Source organism: Otolemur garnettii, unplaced genomic scaffold, assembly GCF_000181295.1.
Source record: "Otolemur garnettii isolate 467f Iridium unplaced genomic scaffold, OtoGar3 scaffold00007, whole genome shotgun sequence".
NCBI classification, from domain to species: domain Eukaryota; kingdom Metazoa; phylum Chordata; class Mammalia; order Primates; family Galagidae; genus Otolemur; species Otolemur garnettii.
This window is the reverse complement of record NW_003852402.1, coordinates 7,925,448-7,935,393: the sequence shown is the minus strand read 5'-3', so window position 1 is coordinate 7,935,393 and position 9,946 is coordinate 7,925,448. Positions and strand designations below refer to the sequence as shown.

Here is a 9,946-nt window from a genome sequence, read left to right as displayed (position 1 = left end):
TTTTTTTTTAGTTTTTGGCCGGGGGATGGGTTTGAACCCACCACCTCTGGCATATGGAGCTGGCGCCTTACTCCTTTGAGCCACAGGCGCCGCCCAGAACCTAGAAGTTTCTGAGCAAAGAAAGGCAGATAGAGATGACTTAATGCAGGGGTCAGATGGGGTCTCAACCGGGCGGCAATGGGGGCAAAAGGAAGGTCTGCGCAGAGTCAGCCAATGAAGAATAGGCAGCATGGCAGGTGAGAAGTTAAGGTTCGTAGAATCTGCAAGAGGTTTTGCCAGGGAGTGTGGAGAGGGCAGAGAAAGGGAAGGTCTTTTGAGCTGTGGAGCCAGCAGCCCCCAAGTGGATGGAAATAGAAACTGGAGGAGGGACCTTGAGCACAGGCCAAGAGATGACTGAACCTCAGGGAGGAAGGAGGGGCAGACCCCAGGGAGTAGCTACCTACAGGGAGGAGGAGGGGAGGCAGTGGGGTACACCAGCCAAAGAGAGGGGAACCCCAAGAGCTGAGCAGGGCACACACCAGGGTACAGGTGGTGAGACAGATGCTGCTGGGAGGGGAGGGCGGGTCTGGATCAGGGACCCTGAAAGACTTGTATCAGTCTGGTGGTGGGGCAGGCGCCAACCCAGGAGAGGCTGAGGTATAAACCAGGAAAGAGGAAGTGCAGACGGAATACACAGAGACGATTCCTTCATACGTGTGGTGGTCAGAGGCAGGCAGCAGGCGTGTGACAAGAAATGCGCTGGAGGGGCTCGGCACCTGTGGCTCAAGTGGCTAAGGGGCCAGCCACATATACACCTAAGGTGGCAGGTTCGAATCCAGCCCGGGCCGGTCAAGCAACAATGACGGCTGCAACCAAAAAAATAGCCAGGCATTGTGGCGGGCGCCTGTGGTCCCAGCTACTTGGGAGGCTGAGGCAGGAGACTCGCTTGAGCCCAGGAAGTGGAGGTTGCTGTGAGCCGTGATGCCACAGCACTCTACCCAGGGGGACAGCTTGAGGCTCTATCTCAAAAAAACCCCAAAACCCAAAATGCGCTGGAGGGAGGGATTTGGGGAGAAACCTGTGACATCTGCGGACGTGAGGAAGAGGCTGCAGACGCAAGAGAGGGGCTAACCAGCGAGACAATGTCCTGGTGCGAACAAAGGATATGGGGGCACAGGAGTACCAAGAGGAGAAGCCATTACCTGCTGGCCCAGGCCCAGGGAAAGAGAGAGTGACAGAGAAGCCACAGTGACTTTCTGATACAGGCAGGGTACCGATGGCCTCCACAGAGATGACAGGCAGTCATGTGCAAATGGGGAGCCTGGGCATGCTACCATAGGACAGTGCCAGAGAATGCTGCAAGACAGACAGGCAGCCCCAAGAGCCACAGTGCAGGCTTGGCAAAGACCAGAGGGCAAGACTCACACGCTTCAGGCTGTGAGCTGTCAGCTACTCCTGAGGCTCAGGGCAAGAGAAGAGTTGCCATGGATAGTCCTAAATGGCTAGAGGTGCCAAGCCAGGTATTGGATCTGTGGGAGGTAACCCAGAGAAGAAGAAAGTGGAGAGTGGAGAGGATAGGAGGAAGCATGCTGGGCAGGTGGCTCTGCAGGACGGGGAGGGCCTGGCTCCAGCTTTTGGTGCTGAACTTAGTATCAGAGGCCTTTGCATATGAGGCCAGCAGTGCACGGCACAGTGTCTCCTGCCAACTTCGGGTATTTCACATCAGGCCTTGGAGGAAGAAAGTAAAAACAAACACCAGTGGAGTATAAAACACCAGTGGAAAGTAAAAAACACTCCCCCCCAGTGGAGGGTCGCTGCGTGACTCTGGGCTGTCACTCCACTTCTCAGTTGCCTCGTTCGGGTGCATGAGGCCCTGTGCAGCAGGGGTATCTTCATGGGTGAAGGCAGGATCAAGCACTAGCAAGCCCTAGCGCAGTGTCTAGCACACTACTCAACAGACAGTGGCTGCGAGTAGGACAGCCACTGTCTTGATGGGAGGGAGGAGATACGCACCCCCCACCACAGCTGTCCTCACCTCACAGCTGAGATGAAGTCTCAAGTAGACCTCCAAGAGGCACAGGGTGGGGAAGACATGCTGGGCAGTGGGACTGTACCTTAATGAGCGTGGGGGTGGCCTTGGCAGTGGGGACCGAGGTTCCGTTGGTGAGGCTGGGAGGTAGCAGAGGCGGGGGAGGCAGAGGGGGGTGCTCTGCCAGGAAGAGCATTTCTCCGGAATCTGGGCCTGTTGGGAGCTGTGACACAACCTGAGAGGACAAGAGAAGAGAGGACCCTGGTTAACTCCAGGTGGAGTGCCCAGCTGCCCCATCAGCCCCTCCTCAGACAGAGAGACCAGGGGATGAGAGGAGCAGACCAGGGTGGCAGAGCAAGAGGGCACTACAACAGCAAAGGAAGAGATGCGGTGGGGGGGGGGGGTGTGCCTAAATTGAAGGCACTTAAGAAAAGCAGCTGGGGCCACACACAGTGGCTCACGCCTGTAATCCCAGCACTCTGGGAGGCCAAGGTGGGCACATCACCGGAGCTCACGAGTCTGAAACCAGCCTGAGCTAGAGCAAGACCCTATCTCTAAAAATAGCCTCGCTTTGTGGCAGGCACCTGTAGTTTCAGCTATTCAGGAGGCTGAGATGAGAATCACTTGAGCCCAAGAGTCTGAGGCTGCTGTGAGCTATGACACCACAGCACTCTACCATGGGTGACAAAGTGAGACTGTCTCAAAAAAAAAAAAGCAGCTGCTTGGAACACATGAGCATGGGGCCAGGTCAGCATCCTCTGCCTAGGGCTGTAGGCTGCTGGAAAGAGGGGCCTGCTGCCCATATCTCCTGCCTTACCCCTGGGTATTTCATATCAGGTCTTGGAGGAAGAAAGTAAAAACACCTGATGCTGAGCGACTGGTGCCCCCAGCCCCTTGTGTCGTGTGAGTTGTCACCCATGCATCCAGTACACAGTCCTTATTCTGGGCAGCCCCAATTACCCTGGAGAGGCATCTGGAAGTGGGCAAGCTCACCTGAGTGGGAGATACGGAAGTGGCACTGGGCAGTGGTTCGCTGACACGGGCCTCCAGGGGTGATGGCACTGAACCCTGGGACTCGTGGCTGGCAGGCTGCTCAGGGGATAAGGCATCGCTGCTGTCCTCATCAAAGGAAGAGCTGTCTGCTACTTTCGGGTAGTTCACCTGGCCCACTGAAACCCAAAGCCACCATGAGGCTCCACTTCTGGCCCCAAGGCACCAGTAGCAACCTTGCTTGTTGGCCAGAGGTTGTCACAGCAAAGTGACTGCCCTCAGCCCCTATTCCCTGAGAGACAGACGGGCAAAGGAAGGCTAATAACCAGCCTGCTTTCTTGGTTCAAACAGCTCTGGAAAAGGTCATCAACACAACCCTGTACCACAGGACAGAAAGGCCCCATAGGCTATCAGAGTGCTTCCTTGGGCTGAGAAAAGACCTCATTTTTCCCCTATACTGTGTTAAGCCTTCAAGTTCCTTCCTCCCTGCCTCCTGCCTGTTCCTCCTGGGAGACCAGACAGTCTCTCCACTTCACCTGTTCCCTGCTATTAGAGGTACTTTGTCTCTACTCTGTGCCTATACAAAACTCTCCTTTCTCCTGGTGCTTACAGATGCTCAGGGACCAGGTGAGAAAGGGTGACGGCCATGTGAGTCTGACTTCCCCAGAGGCCAGGATCAGGCCAAGGAGCCTGGCTCTGAGGCTGCAGACAGGGGCATCCCAGGAAGGGGACACTGGTCCCTACAGCTGAAAGAGAATCAGTGGAAATGTGGTGACCTCCTTTATAGGCCAACGACTCCCAGAGACCCAACACCTGGGTAGCAGAGGCAACAGAAGGAAACATCCTGCTGCCCGTGGATGCCCTGGCCTGACCCACAGCCACCCCCCAGGACGGCCATGTTAGCATGTCCTCCTGGGGCTGGTTGGGGTCAGAGGCAGCTCAGGGCTTTTCCACAGAGTCCCAACATGGGACTCTCTGGCCACAAAGGGGAGAAAAGACAGGAACAGAGGCCAGGAGGGATTTCAAGAGCCAGGTTACAACCACCACCTCAGCCCATACTGTCACAGAAAGAGGTGGGTGGTGGGCTCTGAGCTGGCCTGCTATCCACACAGGAGGAGCTGAGGCAGTGGCGAATGCAGAGATGAGCATCCTACCAAGCCTGGAGAGGTGCACCATGTGGGAAGTCCCCAGATTAGAAAGAAGAACAAAGTGTGATGTCTCAGGCTGGGTTTCTCTAGGCGGTAACCCTCCTAGCAGCCTCTTTCTCTTCAGAACCAGGACATGAGGCTCTCTCTTCCCTTGGGACCCGGAAGGGCACACCTGAGCTCCTCCCTCACTGGGCAACTGTGGTGACAGCCAGGAGTGTCCACGGGTGAGCTCACTCCTCTGTCCCCGCAACTGTCCTTAAAGGGGTGAGTATGCAATGCACAGAGGGTCTGGCCATGCATCCTTCATGCCAATCCCACACCTGATTTTTCACCAGCCTCTAACTCCCAGCAAGGGCACCTGCTGTGGGACAGCAACTGCATGGTGCCCGGCACTGATTGTAGCTCCCATCCCAACGAGTCCAACCCAAGGATGTGGCTGGCCGCGCTGGGGAAGACATAGGGCAGGTGTGGACCAGCGTCATCACAGAGTCTACTTATCTCTCCAATGATACCAGTGCTGCTGAGTAGGAAGGCCATGGCCCTGAGATGCCACAGTTGAGTCACAAGCCTTGTGGGACTGTCTGCAGATCACATGTAATGATAAAGGTCCCAGCAGGGTCCTCAGCAGGGTTCCTGCTCTCTAGGAGCTCCTGGTTCAGTCCCCTTGAAGCAGAGTAAATGCTCTGCTAGAGGGAAACACACACACTCAGGGCATGCGGAGGAGAGATGCAACAAGACTACCTGGACAAGAGGGCTAGACATAGATCTTGAGGACAACTATGAGTAGCCTGGAGGAAAGGGGCGGGTGTGTGTGCTACTGCATGGAAGTGGGCTTGAGAGTGTGGGGAGACTCCATAGCCCCTGCCAGCCCCCTTCTCAGCAGGCCTCGGGGGGACCTTCTCCCTATCCTCCTGCTGCCCGCTTCTACCCAGTCTCCTTCTCCTCCTGTCTGGGCCAAATCTCCTGGCACTGTCAGTACCAGATGCCTCAACTGAGTTGTGCTCTACCAGGTCACAGCCATGCTGCTTCCTCTGCTGGAATGTCCCTCTGTATTTCTCCATTTAGCAAACACTGATCCAACCACAAGGGTGCCCCCAAATATGCTGTATCATGTGTGGGCACTTTCTTGGCCACCACCACCTGTCCCCATCCCTAACAGCAGTCCCCATGCCGGGCTCTCCCCCACTGACAGGCACACATCCCATTATAATGTCCAGGAAAGCAGTTGTCAACTGGTCTGGAAGAAGCGTTACTGCTGAAAAAACAGCAGCAGCAACCATTACACAAGCCTCTAGGCACATATCCATCGCTGCATGTGATCCTACAAACGGTCCCACAAGGCAGGCAACTCAGCTGCAGTGTCACAGAGACATGGCCTTCCTACTCAGCACTGGCATCTGATTGGGACCCAGACTCAGAAATCATTTATTCATACATCAGTCTTCTCACATCAGACTGAGTGAATTCCTTGAGGGCACAAGTCCTATTTCATTCATCTTTGTGACTCTAGGAATTCACATAGGGCCTGGCACAATGCCAGCTCTTAGCAAATTTTTATCAGATTGTGGCTGGCTGCAGAGTCCAGGACTTCTCTGGTCTGTACGCTGGCCCGTAGCTGGGGGCTGCTGAGGAATATAAGGAGAGAAACACTGAGATAAGGCAGGATGATTGCCACCGAAACTGTAAGGGCCACACACTGAAATGGGAAAGGGTATTGAGGGCCCAGGGTGTGCCAGCTTCCGGCAGGGTGGCTGCAATGCAGATGTGGCCCTAGAAACCACCAGTCTCCTTTGATCCGGGCAGTCCTATGGGGCTGAGCCTTTAGCCTGTGGGATCTGACTCTGTCTCTAGGTAAACAGTATCAGAATTGAATTGGGAACATTCAGTTGGTGTCCACTGGAGGACACCTTGAAATAGGGGACAATACCAAGCCAGAACATCAGTGCCAAAACCGCTGAGCACCCATACTGAGTGGGGGAGTGGAGAAAAAACAGGGTTTTTATCCCCTGCCCCTTTTTTTTTTTAAGAGACAGAGTCTCACTTTGTCGCCCTCAGTAGAGTGCCATGTCATCATCACTCACAGCAACCTCCAGCTCTTGGGCTTAGGAGATTCTCTTGTCTCACTCAGCCTCCCGAGTAGCTGGGACTACAGGCGCCCACCACAACGCCCGGCTATTTTTTATTGCAGTTTGGCTGTGGCCAGGTTTGAACCCGCCACCCTCAGTATATGGGGCCAGCGCCCTACTCACTGAGCCACAGGTGCCACCCTTTATTCCCTTTCTGAGCATGGCACCAGAGGCCCTGCACATCCTGGGCTGTTCACCTCCCCCACTCTTGACACATCCTTTCCATAGCCTTCTCTCCAAGTTCCAGGCTGCTCTCCTGTCCCCCCCACCCCCACCCCACTAACGTATTTTGGCTGATTCCTACTTGTCCTTCAGCCCTAGGCCTCACCATCAGCTCTTCTGCTGAGGCTGGGGCCCCTCTAATACCCAGAGGAGAACATGGGTGTTCTCTCTAGCACAGCTGCTGCTGTCTTGCTGCTTTCTATCCACCTGCCTATTTCGGCTCCTCCATGTGAGCTCCCTGAGACAGAACAAACCCCCCCCCCCCCGTGGGGCTGTGGTCCCAGCACACAGCACACACCTTGGGTCCATCAATTGGTTGAGTGAAATTATCGATGGAATAGGCCAAGCTCCAAGAAAGAGTTTCACTAACCAAAAGGTACCTATTTCTAATTCCTGGCATCTCTGCGTGTTCACACATACTGAGTCTGATGTCTCCCTAACCTGTGAAAGAGGAACAAGTCCCTGAATGTACAAAGATGGAAAGTAAACAGAGACTCCTATTTATTCGGCTATTTGCTATTGTATGTTCCTGAACCCTGAGGCAGCTGGCACTGTCCCAAGCTCACACAACCTGTCATCAGGCCTTCAACTCTGTGTCTTAGTTCTCCCAAGGTTAGGCAGGAAGTCTAAGAGCAAGAAGCCAAGAGCCCCAGCCCAGCCCTTCTGTGGTTACAGTGTTCCCTCCCTCCTGCACCTGTCTAGGGCCCACACAGAGCACTGAGCCTCCTCACCAATGATGGCTTCCTTCAGGCTGGACTCCACAGGCAGGATGTTCTTCTCCACCAGCTCCATGGGGCCAGGCCTCTGTGCAATCTTCTCGTTGAGGTCATCGGCTAGCCTGGCTCTCTTGAGCTTCAGCTGCTTGGCCTGGAGGGAAGGCTCAGCCGAGGTTTCTGTCCATGGGAGATAATGGGGTGCAGGAGGACATATGAGTGAGCCTGGTTCATTATCCTTCCTTGTGGGCAGGAGCAGAGACCATCAGAATGGAAAGCACGTCCCTGACAGAGAAGGGGATGCCTAGCGTGAAGCCTCATAAGAACAAAAGAAGAGGCTCCTGCTATGGGTGGCACAGTCGCATGTGACTGTGACCAAGCACAGGTTGGCTCAGAGGACTTTCTGAGGTACAGCTGCAGAGCTACAGACAATGGAATGGTCTCTGCTCTCCCGCAGACTTTCGTGGTAAGTGGGGTAATTCACCTCTCTGCTCTGGGTCTCAGTGTCTATCTGCAAACTGTGGAGTTGGAACTGGAAAAGTTTTTTCAACCATGAAGACGCCTCAAAACTTAGCTCGGCAGGCCAGGTGCGGTGGCTCATACCTATAATCCTAGCACTCTGGGAGGCCAAGGCAGGTGACTGCCTGTGCTCACAGGTTCAAGACCAGCCTGAGCCAGAGCAAGACCTTGTCTCTAAAAAATAGCCAGCATTGTGGCAGGCGCCTGAAGTCCCAGCTACTTGGGAGGCTGAGGCAAAAGAATCACTTAAGCTCAAGAGTTTGAGGTTGCTGTGAGCTGTGATGTCACAGCACTCTCCAGAGGGCGACATAGTGAGACTTTGTCTCAAAAAAAAAAAGTACAAGTTGGATCTATCAGGTGTAGAACACAAATGTCTTAATCCTGTAATTGGGTAAATGAGGTGAAGGTTATGTTGATTAGTAGGATGTAAGCACTCCAATTTGTACAAATATTCAACACATTGAATCCCATATTGACATTAATGTATTTATGATCTATGTACAAAATGACTTAATAAAAATAAATAAATTTAAAAAACCTTAGCCAGGCATTCTGATAGGCACCTATAGTCCTAGCTACTCAGGATGCTGAAGCAACAGGTCACTTGAACCCAGGAGTTTGAGGTTGCTGTGAGCTAGACTAACACTATGGCACTGTAGACTAGGCAAGAAAGTAAAACTCTATCTTATGGAGATAAAAATGTGGAAAGAAGTGTGTGGCTGTGGCAGGTGGGGTACATTTAAATGCTCTTAGATGAAGAGGGTACTGTAGGTCTCTTTAAATTAATAACAGGTGCTCTTTAAATAAATCTCAAGTGAATGAATAAATGAATGAATATAAAGAAAAGAAAATTAATGCATTTTAAAAACAGATTTTAGAGAAGAGAAGGGATCTGCCTTGGCAGAGAGAAGCAATTTCATACCAAAGTATGGTGAGACCCAGAACAAGTCAAGCCAACCCAGGAGATTATGCTTCTTAGAAACTGCCCCAAACCAACAGTGGCCACCAAAACATAGCTATCTTATGTGTCAGGACTCTAGCTCACTCACTGCCAATAGCAGTGGGAGTGAGAAAAGAGACAAGGAAGGAAGTGGGTGCAGCGGTGAGCACACGGTAAGAAAGGGTTTATATGTAGAAGCATTTCCAATCTCACACACCTTCCAAAATATGCATCCTGACCAGCTCCGATCTCTCAGGCCGTGAACGAATCTTCCGTTTCAAATAGTCCTCTGTCTATAGAAAAAAACACACCAAGAAATTTTCAAGTCTAGGATATAATCTTATAGAATGGCCAGGCCCACAAAACAGCCTTGGCCATAGTGGCTGCTGCTGATTACCTCTGTGACCTTGATTTGGCAACGGCAGGGTTCTGTGGCCAGAGAAGGCCATATCAACTTCTAACTGTACCTACCAAGGGCACCATCCTTAAACACTATTTGTCTCGGCTGGGCGCGGTGGCTCATGCCTATAATCCCAGCTCTCTGAGAGGCTGAGGCAGGTGGATTGCCTGAGCTCAAGAGTTCAAAACCAGCCTGAGCTACAGCAAGACCTCATCTCTAAAAACATAGCCAGGTGTTGAGGTGGGCGCCTGTAGTTCCAGCTGTTTGGGAGGCTGAGGCAAGAAGATCTCTCAAGCCTAAGAGTTTGAGGTTGCTGTGAGCTATGACACCATAGCACCCTACCAGGAGTGACAAACCGAGACTCTATCTCAAAAAAAAAAAAAAAAAAGACCATTTGTCTCTCTGAAAGTGCACTACTAATAATCTATTAAAAAACTATTACATTGGTTCGGCGCCTATGGCTCAAGTGGCTAAGGCACCAGCCACAGACACCTGAGCTGGTAGGTTTGAATCCAACCCAGGCCTGCCAAACAACAATGACGGCTGCAACAACAACAACAAAAAAAATAGCTGGGTGTTATGGTGGGCACCTGTCGTCCCAGCTACTTAGGAGGCGGAGGCAGGAGAATCACTTGAGCCCAGGAGTTGGAGGTTGCAGTGAGCTATGATGCCACAGTACTCTACCCAAGGTGACAGTTTGAGGCTCTGTCTCAACAGCATTAAAAAAAAAAAAATACGAGATACACAATCTGACATTTTTTCTAAAGAAGGTGGCTTTCCCTATATTCTTATTGTTCTTTATTAAAAATACTACTGAATTAAAGAGCAATAATGATGGAGTAAATTAAAATATTTATGTGCAGATTCTTCGCTTTTCTCA

The 9,946-nt window shown here is 52.2% G+C and overlaps 1 protein-coding gene across 2 annotated transcripts in view; it reads right to left on the bottom strand.

Annotated features, from left to right (window-relative positions):
• The window catches only part of MKL1 (megakaryoblastic leukemia (translocation) 1), a 201,630-nt gene that overhangs the window by 14,638 nt on the left and 177,046 nt on the right, over positions 1-9,946 (bottom strand). For both annotated transcript variants that reach the window (XM_023509405.1, XM_023509406.1), the window contains 4 exons: positions 8,884-8,959; positions 7,226-7,387; positions 3,002-3,177; positions 2,094-2,243 (listed from right to left, as the gene is read on the bottom strand). In XM_023509405.1, coding sequence (XP_023365173.1) covers positions 2,094-2,243; positions 3,002-3,177; positions 7,226-7,387; positions 8,884-8,959 — 564 coding nt within the window. The remainder of the gene's footprint in view (positions 1-2,093; positions 2,244-3,001; positions 3,178-7,225; positions 7,388-8,883; positions 8,960-9,946) is intronic.